The 18,777-nt window shown below is 36.8% G+C and overlaps 1 protein-coding gene across 2 annotated transcripts in view; it reads right to left on the bottom strand.

Moving 5' to 3' along the window:
- The window catches only part of slc12a5b (solute carrier family 12 member 5b), a 34,568-nt gene extending 16,113 nt beyond the window's left edge, over positions 1-18,455 (bottom strand). Inside the window, exons 1-3 of one of the 2 annotated variants that reach the window (XM_032574038.1) lie at positions 18,092-18,455; positions 1,402-1,505; positions 1,181-1,321 (exon numbers count right to left, since the gene is read on the bottom strand). In XM_032574038.1, coding sequence (XP_032429929.1) covers positions 1,181-1,321; positions 1,402-1,505; positions 18,092-18,146 — 300 coding nt within the window. In that variant the 5' untranslated portion in view covers positions 18,147-18,455. The remainder of the gene's footprint in view (positions 1-1,180; positions 1,322-1,401; positions 1,506-18,091) is intronic. The other variant, XM_032574873.1, reaches the window with a different exon arrangement.
- Between the last annotated feature and the right edge of the window lie 322 nt (positions 18,456-18,777).

The following is an 18,777-nucleotide window of genomic DNA, read 5'->3' as shown; positions in this document are numbered from 1 at the left end:
CGAACCCTAAGCCTAACCGTAACCCTTACCCTAACCCTACCCAGATTGTCGGTTTTGGAAGCTTAGGGAGTGGTACAGCATTCAATGAGAGAACCCTTCTCATCAATTATTGACGCGAAGGGGGGTAACCGACGCGTCAACATGTGAAGCTGAGTCCCACATCATCAACATATGACGAGTTGGGAGTGAGAATGTGTTGAATTCTGACTTCTGTTTGCATGAAAGTACTTATTTTAACTACTCGTTTTCAAGTCTGTATATGCACTATGAGCTATATTCAGCAACTACTAGTTTTTCATATGAAAACCTTGTGTAAGAAAACACTGACAGATATTCTATAAGTTCTTCACACTCCATTCTAGCATGTGCATAAAAAAACCGTTTCCATTGACGGACCCAGGCCCAGAATGTGGTTTAGTTAAACTTCATTCTGTGTTTTCTGTCATGAATATTAGTCAGCAACATTTGTTATTAGAACTAATAGAGTCATCCCTTCGAATATGCTGCTGTAAACTGGACTGAATTAAGCTGAAATGTTTGAGCTGATTGATGCATTGATTAAAATGTTATTTAATTTAAACATAGCAGGGAAATTATATGTATGCAATGTATTAGGGGTCATGACAAAGCAGATAGGCAAATATGATTCCTCCACACAAGTTACTACAGCTCAATGTGTTTAATGGGGCAATATTATGTATTTTCCAGGCACATAGTGCAATTTTATAGCACAATCAAGTAACTATGTGACCTTTAGTAGTTATGGAAATACTGTATCAAACATAGCTTAAAAGAAATTTAACTTTGCAATTGTCTCTTTAAGAATCTCCTGCAGTTTCTGACGCTCTGCCAGAACTAGTAGTTTGATGTTTTTAAGTCACTCTTTCTTCATGTATTTCTTCAAATGTATTGTCCAGAAAGCACTTTTAGTTATCTTGTCTATCAGTGAGGAGGTACCAATGAAACTGAATTATCTAATGCTAGAAATTTGAACAATCACAGAATTTGTGTCACCGATACTATGTTACTTTCCTTCTACTATTAGGAAACTGTTCAATAATCTAAACTTTACAATGGATGTCATAATAATACTCATGTATGAATCATTTTAAAAAATGTAAAAGAAAAACTAAATAAAGTAAATTTTTTTATTCACACAAATATTGCTGCAGTGTTCTACCTTTACAGGTTTTTTAGACGGCCGAGCCCCCTCCTCGTTATTCTCAGCCTCTTCATGCTCCTTGCTGCCAGTTGGCAGGTTGGAGTAGTTGGCCAGAGAGCTGAGCAGAGAGGAGACCATTGGACTGGTATCAATCTCCTCCTAAAGCCCAAAGTGACACCTGGGTGAAAATATTCACTTTACACGAACGATCTGTGCTCATTTCTAAGAGCAGCCCCCACCTCAAAGAGGGCCATGCTCTTGCCGTCATATTGCTGGCTCTTTTCCATATCAGAGGCTGCGCTGCTGTTGATGAAAGGACTGCTCTCTTTGGGGTGTCCATCACCTGAAACATGAAAAACATTAGCATGTGGGATGATTCTTCATTCAGTTTAGAAATATCAAAGTATAGGATGTGAGTGGTGTTTCCACTGTTGTAGAAGTTCCACTAAAATAATTTTTATATGTTCTTCACCTGTCTAGAATATTCAGTCAGAAAAATTATTTATAAGCATTAGTTACGATACAATCAGGCACTTAATAATTTGTTAAAAGTCTATATAGTATGCAGGATGTAGCTATAGCATAATTTGTCAAAGGGTGCCCGGTTAAAATAATCAATTTTCACGTGGACAAACTTTCAAACCTTGGAGAAAGTATTCTTCAGAGCAAAGTAGGGTCATACAACACACCACCACATAATATTAAACACATCAATGACAGTTGGTGGCTTTACACCAACTGTTGTTGATCTTTTTCGATGAGACAATGCTGTTAATGTTTTAGAAAGTGGCACTTCAGTTAGTTGTCCCTTCCAAAGTGATCCAAGATTAAACTATGGGATAACATGTAACATAATGCTTTGAGAAAGTTTTGACTTAACACATTGTTAAGCCAAGTTAAAACTGACTTAATGAAAAATAATTGTGAATCTCCAAAAGTAAGTCAACTGAGTTGATAAACATGCACAGAATTTGCGTCAACTTGCTATTTCAGGCCCTTTGGTTTAAGAGCAGTAGGGATTTTAACACAAGTAGTAGAATAGTTAGTGAAACCAGCTCCTTGCTGTACACGTCGCTTCTCGTTGAGAAATGATAGCTTCCCTGGACTGTACTTACGTTTCAAATTTTACCCCATCACCAACACTCGCCTGTGACGCATGTAATGCGCCAGTTTGATGTTATGAAGCTTACTGGAAATTGCCTGCACTGTGAACAACCATCCTCCACTGCGAACAGAGAAGTGCAGAGTCAAAAAATCATGGCTGTTCATGTTCATTTAATACTAACTGGACTGAACGTCTTTGTTCACTTCCTTCACGGCCATTGCTAAAACTACAGGACCTACACTTCTAAAACAGTGCAGAAAATCAATGTTCCCAACTTCTCCTTCTGGGACTGACTGGCCTGGAAAAAATTCTACCAGAGAATTCCAAGATAATGAGAGAAAGCCCAGACTGAACTGTAAAGTGAGATCATAATTGAACTGATTGCACAGGAATGCAATGGCCAAGCTAATAATACTATTACCTTATTGGGAAATGAAAATGCACCCTGTTTCAGTTCTATGGTTTTAACACATATGCATATTCAGATTTTTACCAGGTTTTACCATTACATAACTCTACACTCAAATGTATAAAACTAACAAAATGTGAAGATTCTGCTCTTTGCGTGTATGCGTGCGAGTTCATGTGTGTGTCTTTGGCTCTTTGGTGTTTCTCAGTTCTGTCCTCGTTCTCTCCCATCAGTTTCTCTCAGATACCCTCACAGCTGTTGACCATCTGCTGTCAGTGCATCCACTTTCCATCCAGTAATCACTCTCCCCAGTTGCACTCCTTCATTTCAGTTTCTCCTTCCCTGATCCTGCTGTTACCTGCTTCTTCCCAGAGCAATGCAACCTGATTATGGTTTTCAGATGTTCTTCCTCCCTTAGGATTTCCTATGGATTACTACAAATTATCAATCCGTCGGTGAAGTTGATTCACTGTGTAAAAACTCTGACTATTCGAAGAAAGTGAATTTGGGGAAACTAAATTTCAAGAAATAGAAATCTTTAAATTCTTAAAAATATCACCTCTACTAACAAATTCATTGAATATAGGCTTTTCACTTTCAGGTTATCTCATGAGGTGGAGCCAAAATGCAGACAGGAGCTCAAGAGGATCGTAGTGAAAGAAATTTTATGGCGGAAGTGAAAACTAGTCCTAATAATGAGGGTGAAACACACCAGGAGCGAGGGCATGAGAGAAACAGAACAAAGGGTTAAACAAGAGCAGCAGAATAATGGAGCCAGGAACGGTGGAGTAAATGGAAGGATCCAGTAAGGGAAGAAGAAGAGAGAAGAGATTGAATGATGTAGGACAGGTAGAAATGACAAAAGGAAACAGAAGATCTAATTACAGGTGAGTGGATGCAACTGACCTCTCGCCCTATTTTTCGCTCATTTGTGAAGGCCTTTGAAGTGTTCTGCTCACGACATCCGGAGGCGGTGGGCCTCCGGATGCCGTAGCACTCCATCCCCACCATAGACAGTGTTGGTGATGCACTGCTTTCCCCTCCTGAGATGTCAGGTGGTTGACCAGAATCTCCTCGAAACCATACAGAAGTAAATCTTCATGACCTCACTGAACTGCTCCCAAACCTGAGTTTTTGCCTGTATGACCGCCAGAATCTATATCATAGAAAATGCTGTTCAAAAGGCAAAAGAGGGAGACAAGCAAAGAGTACCTAATAAAATGGCCAGTGATAAAAAAACCCAAAAACACAAATAAGACATTCCACCTCATTATTCAGTGCAATGGTATTTTATTCATAAAAGCCATTTGACATTTTGTAGTTGAGTAACATCTGGCCGCTCACAGCAGCATAGCCAAGTCACCTCTTGAATTCCCAAAGCTGTAGCAGTATTACACGCTAATCTCTAAAGTAAAGGGGAAAGACAAATACCAGCCAAACTGCTCTGACGCAGCTGGTAATCCTGTGAACCACAAATGGTTCTACAAAAAACACACAGCCCATCAAATGTTTTTTTTTATTTTTAGTTTTGTTAAACATTTTTAACTTTAGTAGCAATTCTAGCATTTTGATCGGCAAAAGAACAATTCTCGAAAGTGAGAAAAAAATATGAATATAAATGATTTTCCCTTTATAACGAGATCCACAATCGATTTTATTTTGAGTAAGTGTGCTGTAATCCCGCAGAACACTGCTCTGCTTTCTAAATCTGCATTTTAACCTCACTCCTGCTCTTAGCTTTGAATAAAATCTGCTTTCGAAAAAATGCAACTTAACAATGCTTTATTAAATGCTTGCGTGCTTATTTGACCCGAAACAACAATGACTGGGTGGGATTTGCTTTCTATTTGTGGAGTTTTCTGGTTTTCCCATAAAACGTCCAATCTCTGATCTCATCATCGTAAGACTTGTTTTCTGTATGTCAGGAAGTGAGGAGAAGGTCTCAGGTTTTAGGAACTGAATGAAAATCAGGTATAAAGCAAGATCTTGCTCATCTGCCTCATTTAATTATCATGAAATGACGAGTGACCAATTTTAGATGAAAGACATTTATTTGTCATGCATTACTCAAAACGTTTATATTTATAAAGTGAAGGCTTTTGTCACTCACTGCATTATATTATCTTTATTATTGTATTTTTCTGACAATGCAAATGCTTCCGATTACAGACCACACTACACATTGTTAAATTAAGTCCTTCCAACTCCATGATGAAAAATGTAAAGCTTCAACTTTATTTCTATAAAGATACTAAAATGATCAAACAGACCTATTCCCATCAGCATCCTAATCCTAAAAAGTTGGCTGCCTGTGTGGATGAGAGTGGGAGAGAAAAGTAAATCTGATGGGGCTTTATAGATCCCTCTTTTATCCTATAACTGTCTTTCAAGCATTATTCTTCAAAATCATCATTTTTGTCTAGTACCGTGGGTGATTTGTACCTCATCCAAATGTCTCAAAATGTATAAAAAGGGTCAATTCAATATTTCCTGTGAAAATCTTGTCCAAAAACAGGAAATTCCCCAAAGTTAAAAACTTATCAAAGGAACTCATGAGCTAAATGAATAAGTGACAAACTTTAAGTGTGTTTGTTCAGATGTTACAACAAAATCTGAACTATAACACATAGGAGTTATGAGTAATTATTCAATATTGAATAATTATCCCTCTCCTTTGAGGGGATCAATGAATACTCCGGGCTGCACGGTGCTTCAGTAGGTAGCACTGCCGCCTTGCAGCAAGAAGGCCCTGACTTTGAATCCAGGCCTGGAGTCTTTCTTCATGGAGATTAGATGTTTTCTCTAAGCGTGCGTGGGTTCTCCCCTGATAGACTCCGGCTTATGGTAAGTTCACCATTGCCATCGCTTACAAAGAATCAAATTAACTGTTAACGAGGTTCAGCTGCAATAGTGATTTGTACATTTGCATCAATTGTCTAAAGCCGGAGTTTACAGATGCAAATGATTAAGATGGTCTAAGTGAACAAAGGTATTATTCTGAAGAGAAGCACAAAAAAGTCATCATGGCAAAGTGAAGGCAATCACTAATAGTTGAAGAAAATATGGAACTTTTTATTTATTTTTATATGTAGAAGTTTCATTGACTATCTCCACCGCTGCTATAGTAGAAGCTTTTGTGTAGATTCATGTAAAAAATCCACTGAACTGAGATTCCTCGATTTTTGAGATTACCTCTTATTTGAGAGGAAAGCAACTCCCTTCATCCTCCTCCATCGAACCTCATACTGTATAATACCTCTGGATGCTGTGTTTCCTACTCCTTAGGACAAAATGTTCTTAAAAACAAGATGTTTATAAAATATACCCAGACTTCATATTTGGATGAAGGATTTGTAGCATTTGTTGTTTGTCTGAAAGCCACAACCTTTAAAAATCCTCTAATGCAGAAAATACCAGTTTTCCCTTTAGTGACTCATGTGAAGAACCCCAATAATGTGAAATACAGCTCAGAATCCCTCTGTGCAGCACGCTTACATGCATTTTATTAAAGTAAAAGCACATGGACTGAGGCTTTGCTTTGTCCCAGACAAACATGTCTGCTTTTTAAACACCCTCTCACATGCAAGGTGTTTTGTCCAGAGGGTAAAACAGTTTTAAAATGACAGCAAATATTTTGACGCTATTACAAAAGTTAGTTTTGTATTGTATTTTACATCATGGCACAAAACTCCAGCTACATATCTTTGAGGGGCCAAACTCAAGCAAACAATGATAATTTGTGCAATTTACAATAATGACAAATTAAAATAAAGGTTAAAAGCAAAGAATGTCATGGTTTGGTATTAAGTTGGACACAATAGCAGACAGAATCTGAGGTAGAAGGTGAAATGAAAGTCCTTTTACAACTAAAACATAAAACTTACAAAGTGGCACGAAGGGAACTGTGAAGCCAGCCTTGACAAGAGACAGGTGGCTGATTGGAAACAGGTCTGCACTTGTGTGGGAAGGCATAACAGGCTGAGGAAGGGAGACTAATAAACATGAGGGAATCTGCAGAGGACATTCATTAACAATAAACCCAAAGAGAATAGACTCCAGGGAAACTAAATTCAAACACATAAAGAACATAATGCAGCAATAAACTAAGAAATTAACTAATATGGGAGCACTTAAGCTGACATAAATAAACTCCAATAGAATAAAATTACAGTGAAATGTTTTTTTTTTCATTAAATGTAGCTTTAGACCTTATCTGTAGTCTCATTTTATTGCAATGTTTATCGCTCACTTTTGCCCTGAAATGCCAGAAAGATTTGACTCCCTGCAGAAGTCTATCCTTGCTTTAAAAGGAAGTCATTCAGTCTATCACCTGAGGACATACAAAATCATCTCCATCTGTCCTATGATTTTATCTTGCGTTCATAACTGACTCATAAAATAACCTAAAGCTGGCTGAGCACTCATGGAAGTATTTTATTTTCTTTCAGCAGTTGCATGCTGGAGAAACAGAAATCTCCACATTCAAAATATAATGTACTGAAATAAAATATATATATATATTTTTACCTTTAATTAAACAACAGAAAAAAATCAACAAAGGTGTTAAAAACTATTAAAGGCTAACTTGTCAAGCAAATTCAAAAGAATTTCAAATATGATCAAATATGGAAAGAAAGATGAATTTCACAACATCCAAGTAAAACAGGATTAAATAAAAAACATTAAAGAGTATAGCATCCGTTATCCATTCTGGGTCCATGACTTTCAAAGCGGTATTGGCATCTGGTTGTCTGATCTCCTTAGAGAGGGCCCCACATCTTGACAGACTGGTCTACACTACTGAATGGGAGTCCCCCAGTACTCCCATTCAGTCTTGCAACTCCATCATAATGTCTTTCAATGACACCCCTCTGCAGTCTCAATGTCGGGAACGGTCTGACCCGCAGCAACAACTCTGCAGAGTTGATTTTAAAAAAAGGCCCAGCAGAAACATATTTTGACTCTTCATAATAATGAAAAAAGAAACTACATCAAGCAGTTGGCGACATTCTGCCAAAGCTACATTGAAAGCAGCTGCACAGCAGCCAAGATGTCGGGTATGAAAAACATAAGCTTCCATTATGTAGAAGATTTCTCTTACACAGCAAACAGATGGAAAAAGGTATTCTGGTCAGACAAACCCCCCCACCCCCTCTAAAAAAACTCCCTAGCCTATATGCCGAACACTATGTGACTGAAAACTCACATTTCATGAAACCCTGAACAAACAATCCCAACAGTTAAATATGGTGGTGGCAGCATCAGGCTGTTGGAATCGTTTCTAAAGCAGGAACAGGCAAGCTGGTCAGAGTTGATGGGAAGATAGGTGGAGGTGAATACAGATCATTCTAGTAAGTTAATATGGGAATGTTGAAAGGGGGTGAAAAAGTTCAAAGCCTTTTCATATTTAAAGTAGTGTTCATCCAGTGAAATTCAGTTGAATTAAACAAATAGTTCTGTTAATGTAAAAATGCAACATTTTTAAAAAGTGCAATCACTTTTTGGTCAAACATCAAACATCCGTGAACTGCAAAGGTTTTAAGCTGTGACTTGTGTTCAAGTCGCAGCTGTTATTCTCCACCTGATGAACCTGAAACAATATTCAGTTGTACTAGTATGAATTTCATGGTATTTACACATTTATGCCTCTTATTTACAGCCAAGATCTCCACTGAAGTAATGAATAACTAAAATATCAATGTACAAAAGTATCAATCATTAAGATGTGGAGAAATATGAGGAGAGAAAAAACACAAATTTCTCCAAAAATGATAAAAAGACGAGACAAAAACGTGTGAGCGAGACTACTCAGCACCTAAAGAGTTTCCAAAAGGTTCTGGTTGTGTTCTGCAACAATCTCTTGTGTGTCACAGATCACAGATCACTCCCAGGCTGCCAAAAATGTGCTAAAGATCAACAGTGAACATCAACCCAGACGTATTGTGCCCTGATCAAGCTGAGTCACCACAGACCAGTCACTGTGACTACTGCTTCAGGTTCGAGTCACCCAAAACTCAACACCTGGTTACCCGTTAGAACTCTCCGAAACTTTCAACCGCCTCAACAGGATATTCTCAACTGCCATTAAAAATCTCCTTATGTGAAGGATGAAGACAGAAACCTTTTCTTATAATGAAACATGCAAGCCTGGCTGAAACTTCCCAATGTGTTAGGGTCTGATGAAATCAAAGCTGTATTTTTTTGTCACAAAAACAAACTGGTGCAAACGCAACTTTTCTTGACCTCTTGGATAGTTAGCTTGCACTAGAAGCTAAATAAACCAATAAAATATGTTTCAAGATAAAAAAAAAAAAACAAACTTGGAAAATAACCTTTGTATCTCAATCAAAAGATGTTTTAATATACAAAATGAAAGGTAATATGCAGTTTGACCACCAGGTAATTGAGCAATTGTGCAGAAAAAAGGTGGCTATTTCCCTCAGCCTCCCCCGTCTCACGCTTACTTCCCCCAATTTAAAAAGTGACTGAGCAAACTAATGTTTCTGCTTTCCAAATAAATAAATCTGATTGCTTCCCGCAGTCTGACAAATTAACAAAAGCATTTTCATTGTGATTCTTTTTAAAGCACAAATTAAAAAGACAGAGCAATATTGTCCAGTGATCTTATACGGCCGTGGTCCGCAACCAACGGACCTCGGTCCGGATACGGACCCATATGCCATCCCATCCGGACCCGGAGTAAATTGTTAAAATATTTGTTAATTTTGACGGGAGAATTAATTTTAAACCGGAGCATTTATTTTTTTCCCTATCTGACACAAGTGCTTTTACCAACACTGCACTGAGCAAGGATTGGAAGCTACAAACCAATCGCGTGCGAGTCATACTAACCACGTGGTTCAACTAGCGAATCAAATCGCCAGCCTGAACTCAGAGCGAGTTGTATGAGCAAACCGAAGCAGAGGTTTGTAGCCAGGCACAGACATCCACGCAGTGTGATATAAGGAAGAGGAGGTGAAAGGCGAGCGAAAAGCGATTGAAGCGAGAAACGCAGGGAGGTGATACAGGAAGATAGGGCGTGAATTACAGTCAGAAGAGGTGCAAACACTATGGCGCTATCTAAAAAGAGAAAAGTAGATGCCGAAAATCGAGCGTTCAACACGGAATGGACGGATGCATACATGTTCATTCTTCCGCCCGCGAGCACGAAACCAGTGTGCCTCATATGCTCCGAAACCGTGGCACTTGTTAAAAGTGCCAATGTCAAGCGTCACTATGAGACTAAGCACAAAGCATTTGACCAATCATACCCCCCTAAGTCCGAACTCCGGACGCAGAAAATTCGAAGTCTCACTGCCCAATATGATCAGTCCACCAGGGTATTAAGCCGTGCTTTCAGCGCACAACAAACATACACAACAAAAATATCGTTCCAAGCTCACCAATGAGCATCTGCACATGTGCATGAGAATGGCCCTGACCTCCTTCAAGCCCAGATTTAAAATGTTGGCAGGGCAAGCCAAAGCTCAATTCTCACACTGAGCAAGGGAAATTGGGGGAAGACAGATGTAAGAGAAATCTGTAAGAGAAATAGTTCAGGTGTTTTGAGAGTTGTTTTGTTGAGCAGAAATATTGAGATTGTTCAAACAAAAGGAAACTGAAGCTGCTATTTTTTCTTAAGCACTTTCTTTATTTTTGAATACATAATTTAGTTATTTTTAATTTAAACTGCAGCCACACAATGTTATCCTGTGTTTCAGTGCTAATAAACTTTTTTGAAATTATTTTAACCTGTATTATTATTTTTTTTAACACCATGTATTCCGATATTGTCATACTGCAAATAGACGATATTGCGGACCTCTGCTTGAGGAAATTTCTTTGAACTGGACCTCCTCACAGTTTTCTTGAATACCCCTGTTATACGGTGTCCTGTTTTACATCCCTAAAAAAATTAACAGGAATGCGTAAACTTTTCAATATCAACCTTACCTGTTTTCTAAATATAAGCTCTAAGTTTGCACATATGACTACATCTAATGCCAAGGTAAAAGGTATTTGCAAAATTTAACTTTTTTTTTTGACAAACAGCTCATACTTTTCCAAGTGACAGAAAAAGTACTGTTTTTGGTATTAAGCAGTCCCATATTGTACTGAATGAAAAAAAATCCCCATCTGAGATACATATCATAACACAATCTTGAGTGTTTATAGTCAAATTCATCAATTTTATAATTTTGCATTCAAAAACCCTGCTACCATTAACTCTGTCTAGTACTTTCTTTAGGTGTGCTGTTCATATATGAAAATGGTAAGAAGAGATCAGTTGATAAAGAGGATTTTGCTGCAGAAGATGAAATGTTTGTACTGATGCCATGGCCGCTGTTCGGCCGGATCATGCAGATGAAAGGCAGTCCAGGGTGGAGATTTGTACCCTTGATGTGACATGGTTATTAAAAAATGGACAGTTCATACCAGCTTTTTAAAGCTTAATAGGACACAGGCTCAGCGGGATTATCCAGCAGCTGCTGGAGTCCGTAGAGGAATGCTGAAATGAACTTCTTCACGTGAGAAAGGAGCACCAATCAGCTTCGCAAAAGCGACACCAACATTCATTTTCACCTCGCCCGCTGTAACCAGGAATTAAGGCTAATTCCATAAAGTGATTAATTTAATTTAATTTCATCGTCTCACTCACTCTTCTGCTGCCTGTTTGTGCTTGTCAGCCTCTCGGGGGCAAAACAGGCATGAAGCTGTTTGTTAGATTTCAGAAAAATAGAACCATGAACAAAAAATTCAAAGAAAGAATGAGAAAAATTACAACTTCCACAAATTAAGTTCTGAATTATGATTTTAGGTATTCATCACACAGCTTTGGTCAACAATGAAATAGTAGAGTTTTATGTCCCATCACTGAGAGTTAACTGTATAAATGTACTGTTAAATTCACTTCTATTATTTCTTGTAGAATGTAGACATGAAAAAAGAGTATGTTTTGAACACAGAAAAACATGCAATCTTATTTTTGTTGGTATTTATTGTGATAGCTCAAAATCAAATAGTGAATAAATGTTAAGTCAGAATACATGGTTTTCACACTTTGATATCCCTAAATAAAACCAAGTGCAACCAATCTACGTATATCAGAAGTTACAAATTTAGTAAGTCGAGTCCACGCGTGTGTAGTTTAATTTCAGTATGAATCCATCGTATTAAAAAAACATCTGAGGGCCTCAGAGGTTTGTTAGATTTGTGAACATTTGTGAACAAACAACATCATAATGACCAAGGAACAGATCAAGCAGGTCAGGAAAAAGTCACAAAGATATTTAAAGTCGTCATAAAAAAACAGAAAGATGATACGACAACAGCCAACAGCAGACCCACCGGAAAATGGTTTTCCATGATGAGCTGAGTGAGATATAAACCAAAAGACTAATTGGAATGAAAGGTGGTTCTGACCGGATACGAATAAAAAACACACTATTCAGATGTTATTTAAAAAAACATTTAAACGTTGTATCACTCTCTTTTCACTTCACAATTAGTGAAGTGAATTCACTAATTGTGAATTGTGAATTCATCATAAATACAATATAAATAAATACAATATAAATAAATGCATAAATACAGTCTACATTTGCACATTACGACATTGAGCCCGCAATTATCCAAACGCCTGGCAAATTTAGATTAAAATTATAATCTTAAAGAAGTTTGTTTCTGAACAGAAATTAACAGGCATCTGTCAAACAACATTAAAAAAGGAAACAATGATTTTCTTCTTTCTAGTAACATTTTGTTTAAAAATTGATTGTTTAAAATGATTCATTTTAAAATATATTCATAATTTTTGGCTTAACTGTGTCTACACCCTTACACACAAACCTCACTGGTGAAACAAAGGATCCAGCTGACTGAACTCCCAAGTGAGAAAAACGATTTTCAGCAAATCCAAATCCATTTTATTTATAAAGCACATTTTAAAAACAGTTTGTTTAACTAAAGTGATCTACAGAACCAAAACAGGTCAAACCAAGACACAAATCATAGCTTCCACAAAGACTGCAATAAAATGACTCATCACAGCTGCTGATAGATGCTCATCAATGAAAATACAACACTGGACTTGTTTCAATTAAAGGCTGCCTCCATAAAAGCATGCTACTATCTCCCGAATCTTCAAAAAACATCAAGAAGAATTAAAGTAGCTGCTGAAAGAAATTTACAGACTTCACTGGATTAGTGAATGACTTTTGCAAATCAGTTAAAACATGAAAGAAAAACTTTGATTTTACAAAAAAGTTCAGAAAAATCCAACAAAAACATTTCCAGCAACAAAACATAAATGAAGAAGGCGTGATTTTGGGGTTATGCTGTACTTAAACTATTTTTTTGTGTGTGTTAAATATAAAGTAATTTGTTTAGCTCTAACTGAAGCAAAAATAAATATATTTCACATGTTTTTAAATTTATAGTACAACATTCTAACATTTTAGCCACACTTAAAAGAAATAATACCACCTTTTTGTAGGTAAAATTTAAATAATATTAGAACTAGGATCATTAATCTAATCGTTAACATATTAAATCACCAAATCTGTTAAGAGGGCATACTTTCTTTTCGCAATGACAGCACTTTTTAGAATTGCACATTAAAACCGAAATGTCCAATCCAAGTCAAATTTCAATTCGGTCTGAACTTAATCTCATCCTGCCATATAGTGACACAATTAATCTCATATTTATAGCAAATATGATGCAAATCTGTAAACGTTTAACCTATGAATGATTTTTAAGAGTAAAATTATTTATAGCTTAGTCACTAAATCGGCTTTAGAAAGAATTCTGTGTCCCATGACATAAAACATAATTTGGGAAATCTTTGTCTACTTTTAAGGCTCTAAATCAGTGAAATACACTTCCAACTGACTGGAACTGACAATCAACAAAGCCTTGATGTTTCTAGACTGATGCGTGAGTCAAGGTGCATATGTGGAGTCTTTTAGGTTAAAGAAATTATTGTATTGAAAATTGGTTTTAGATATTTTATGTGATTTTGAGAATGTCACCATTTGCTTGTAAACTTTTAGTGAACAAATAATTTTCTGCTCCAGTTTTTGTTTATATACATATTATTATCTGTGAACAGCTGAAGTTTGCAAATACCCGAGACAATGCTTACAACTGTTTATTTTATTGATTCAAACACCAAATGTACCTCACCATGTCAAGCTAACATTCAGTCTTTTCTATCGCTGCTCTTAGTGCTACAGCCAATCAGAGCAAAAAAAAATAATGATTATCCTGGATTGGTTAATTTGAAAACAGCCATTAGTGTGTCAAGTAGCTTTGTAAGCTGCATTTTCTTTAAAATTTTAGATATGCTTAACAAAACGAAAATCTGCAAACAGGTAAATGTGTGAATACTGACCTGTGGATAGGCAGGGTAATTTTGGCTTTAAATTATACAACTGCACTAGTCTTTTTCAAGGATCAGATGATGATACAGCAGAAAACTTCAATAATTTTTAAAATATAAGACCTGAGTGTGTGAGTTAAAAATTGTAATCATGTTTCTTTAACACAAAGGCTCAAATATATCCACACATCCCCACTAAAATTTGTTTCTCTGCAAGTTGTACTTCGACCACATGTTTGTGCTTTCATAAATAAGCATCTATAATAATTCTGGATGGATATTTGACCTCTGTTCTTGGCTGGACTCATTTAAATTTTAAATGTTTGACCCTTTGCTTAAAACTTTGACCCAGTGTGGAAACAGTTATTTTTGAAAAATATGATCAAATATTGAGTCTGACTAACACATATTTTTAATAGACAGCATCAAATGAATGTTAAAGTGATAGTTGAGTTAAGGCTGAATGAAGTTTTGCATTCAGTACAGCGACACAGACAAAACACACCGATTCCTGACTGTAACCCAGAAACAAAGAATGATGCTCAGGCTGCGCAAATGTGTCAGGTGGACAATCTTCATTAATGTATGGGCAATCAAAAAGATTGATTCAGATTCAAACACCAGTGGATGATCTGACAACATCTGCTAAGCCGATTAAATCCATCTCAGTGAAGGCAGATGTATCAGACTAAGTTCAGCAGAACAGGCCAACATTTGCTTCTTCGCCCTGACACATTTAACAAAAATATGGCCAACAGTGTTGTTAAAGCTAACCAATTAACAGATTATTTCTCACTGTATAGAAACTGAAGTTTAATCCTGCTCATAAATTCCATTGACGTTTAACTGTGACCTTTAATGTGGATTAAACAGATGAGATGTTGCATGTTTAATGGATAAAACTGGACATGAGGAAATTCATTTATTAATCTGTAATAGATTTTTTTGTTTGTATTTTCTTTTTTGTATGAAGCAAAATTCATCCATAACCTATATCTACTGGAGAAGCATTAGGTTCAAAAGATTTTTTAGAATTTATATCATATAAATAATGCCTTCTAAATTTGAAAAAGTGCTTTAGTTTTAAGTATTAGGCCTTTTATCTTTTATATGTCTCCGTATTTTCCTGTGAAGTTGACCCGTCCATGATGTACCCTGCACTTATTTCTTTTTTAACAAATTTGTTTAGTTTAATAGATTAGATTTGATAATTTTTCTGTATTTAAATTTTCTGTATTTGACTTTAATTTATCCTATTTGTTTTGTTTTCTAAATCAGTTTAATTACTTAGGGCTGCACAGTGGCGCAGTTGGTAGCACTGTTGCCTTGCAGCAAGAAGGTCCTGGGTTCGATTCCCGGCTGGGGTCTTTCTGCATGGAGTTTGCATGTTCTCCCTGTGCATTCTTGGGTTCTCTCTGGGTACTCCAGCTTCCTCCCACAGTCCAAAAACATGACTGTTGGTTAATTGGTGTCTTTAAATTCTCCCTAGGGGTGAGTGTGCGTATGCATGGTTGTTTGTCCTGTATGTCTCTGTGTTGCCCTGCGACAGACTGGCGACCTGTCCAGGGTGTACCCCGCCTCTCGCCTGGAACTTAGCTGGAGATAGGCACCAGCAACCCTCCCGACCCCATTAGGGACGAAGGGTGAACAGAAAATGGATGGATGGAGTTTAATTACTTTTCTTTTTTTAACTTAATAAAATTACCTTTTCATTTAATTTATTATTTATAGTGTTAAGTTTCTTGTACTTTTTTATTTAGTTATATTTACTGATTTGATTTAATCACATTTATTTAACTGTCATCTGATTTAAAATATATTTATATTTAGCTGATATATTTATTAATTAATTTTTTACAAACAAAAATTAAATAGCTTGTTTTGTTTACTAAAATTGACTTTAATTACTGCTATAGTAATTATGTTTAGTATTTTATAATCCAGTAATCTCCAGCTGTTTCTCCTGCTGCATCAAGTTAGGAGTTATAGCCACTGTTATGGAAATACGAACTAAGATGATCACTGTTTAATTTAATTTTTAACACTTCCTTTAATTCTTTAATTCCCCAGTAAAAAAAAAAAAAACTTCCTCATAGAGCTAAGGATCACCTTTCCACCAAAATGTATTTACAATCACCACCTTATTTTGATTTTAAGTCTAACAGTGAGACAAGATTCACTGTTTACCCTCTACCGGTTGCAAGTACTGGGCAAACAAGGGTGTATCATCAGTGTGTCATCTCATCACTGGTTTGGTTTCATCCTATATTTACACAATACCAGGACACCTGTCATAACTTGAAGTGAAGCTGGGTTTAAACATTAATTTATTGGCTTGGGAGGATTACAGTAAAGTTCCTGCAGCTTTAAGAGAGAGTGGAAAATATAGAATTTTATTTTTAAAAAATGAAATAAGTCCAAAGATCCATAAAGAGAGATAGAAAAATTATGTTTTCTGGAGTAAAAAAATATTTACAATACTTCAGTGTCACAGCTAAATCCCTGTGAATTAAACTGCTTTCAGTAACTTACAGTACTCTGTAGTTCTGATATGAAACATTAAATGAAGTTTCAGCAAAATAGTCAATGGACTATTTTATTATTGCACATTTCTAGTCATACTGACCACTCAAAAAACTTTACACTAGAAAATATTCACCCATTTGCACACGCCAACACATTTATACACTGATATGACTGGCAGGGAACTTGGAGCTAAGTGCCCATGAGCAGATTGTCATGAGACAAGAAGAAACTGGATTTCAATCTCATTTTTGAATCATGTTCAGTTCCCTGTCTGCCATTTCTGTTTCCTTTCCCCTTCATTCAGTTCCCTGCTCAACTTCTCCCCCAGATATCCTGCATTTCTCTGATTTGCCTCACCTGGTTTAAAGATCACTAATCACGCCTCCATAGTATTTGAACTCTCTGATTTTCATTCTCCACTGCTGAATTCTTTCAATATGCTCACACTGGTTTTAAATGCCATTTCTGCAAGTTCCTTTAGTGTACTTGCCAACATCTCCTCAGTACTGGCATTTCTCTGGTGTTCTGTGTTCCTTTGGGTCCACCAGCTCAACCACAGTGTATGACAAACCTAAAGAAAGACTAAATGGCTTTTTCTTGAGATCACTTTAATAAAATCAGAATATATTGTGACTCCTTGGAACATCAATCCACTGCATGAATCCAATTTAAATTTAAATGAAAGAAATAGTGAGATGGCTAAAGGTTTTTGCACCAAACAGTATTTGGAAAAGTACTTTGTGAGATCTATTTGTTTTTTATCACTCTATTATACAACATTTCCAAAAACTTTGGATGGCAATTAAAGCCGTATATTCCTCAAGGGCAGAATTTTTTTTTATTTTACACAAGATGGCTTAGCAAAGTTGTTTCTGGCATAGAGCTTTATAAGTCAAGTACAAACGCCTTGAGAAGTCAATTGTAGGCTATATAATGGTTGACAAAACACCACAAGTAAAAAGGGGAGCAAGACACACAAACTCCTAAACCAAGGCTACAAGAACAAAATGAAAACATTTCTGTTTAGGCCTTAAATCAGAGACTAAAAGGCTAATTTCATCCATTTCTTTGATATGCTTTAAATCTTTTTCTATACCTATTTAAACATTCATAGTTGGTCATATCTGACTATTATGTGTCACAAAAAAGTACCAATGATATGTTTGCAGCAGGAAAGGGACTGGTGCCTTTAAAGCTACATATACAGTATGTGCTGTAATGTGGACTTAGTCTTCATTGAAGTGACATTTAAATCAGTGTTTGTCTCCACTGATCTAAAATTTATCCCAAAAAATGTTTGCTGCTCTTTTTTTATTATTGTTTTACACACCTAAAGGAAGTAGAAAAGCCCAACTCTTGCCTGCGTGTCCAATATCTGAATCTTGTCCAAATAATCCACAACTGATACACAGAAGCAACTCTTTAAGCTCAAACTGATTCTCCCACAACACGGCTCAGTGACACATGTTCGTCTTACATCAGCCCATGACCGGTTTCGTCACTCACCCTGGCTTGTGGGTCCCCCTTCTCCCTCTTCACAGTCAGTCATGTTGTTCTCCATCTCCTCTCCTCAGCAGGCGAGGAAAAAACTCTCAGCAGGATGGAACCAAAGATGAGACTTCTGCGTCCCTCCACGTATTTCTTTCCTTACTTTACAGATTTGTTCCTTTTTATTGAAATCTGTGCAAATTTTAAAGGCTAATTTAAAATCAGCCTTTAAAATTTTCATGTGTTTTTTAAATTTTGTTTTTATAAAGTGCCTGATTTTCTCTGTCTCTCATTAAGAGGAGTCCAGAGAGACTGAGAGCCGCTGCAGGGGAGAGTGGATGCTGGTGCACGATGCCACTCACATGCACGCTCTTAGCCTCTGTGCGCCACTCACCTCCCAGTCAGTTTAAGCCTGGTGTCTACATTCATCGTGTATTCAGGAGGTTTTTAACCCACCCGCCCCCATCTCTTTCTCTCCGTCATGATCATCTCATCATGAGAGATAGACAGAGAGGGATTGAGAGACAGAGAGGATACGCGTCAGATCTCGGAGCGCTGCCTCCTCCGATTAAGCATCTCTTTTGATGTGCTTTTCAGACAGAAGACCGTATTGCATTTTGTCACTCGCTGTGTGTTCATCCCTCTCTCTTTTTCTGTATTGCAACATTTCTCTATTATACTCATCTTTGTGGTCTTGGCCCATT

Source organism: Xiphophorus hellerii, chromosome 1 (assembly GCF_003331165.1).
Source record: "Xiphophorus hellerii strain 12219 chromosome 1, Xiphophorus_hellerii-4.1, whole genome shotgun sequence".
NCBI lineage: Eukaryota > Metazoa > Chordata > Actinopteri > Cyprinodontiformes > Poeciliidae > Xiphophorus > Xiphophorus hellerii.
Note: the sequence above shows the minus strand (reverse complement) of the source record. Positions and strands in the feature narration are given on the sequence as shown.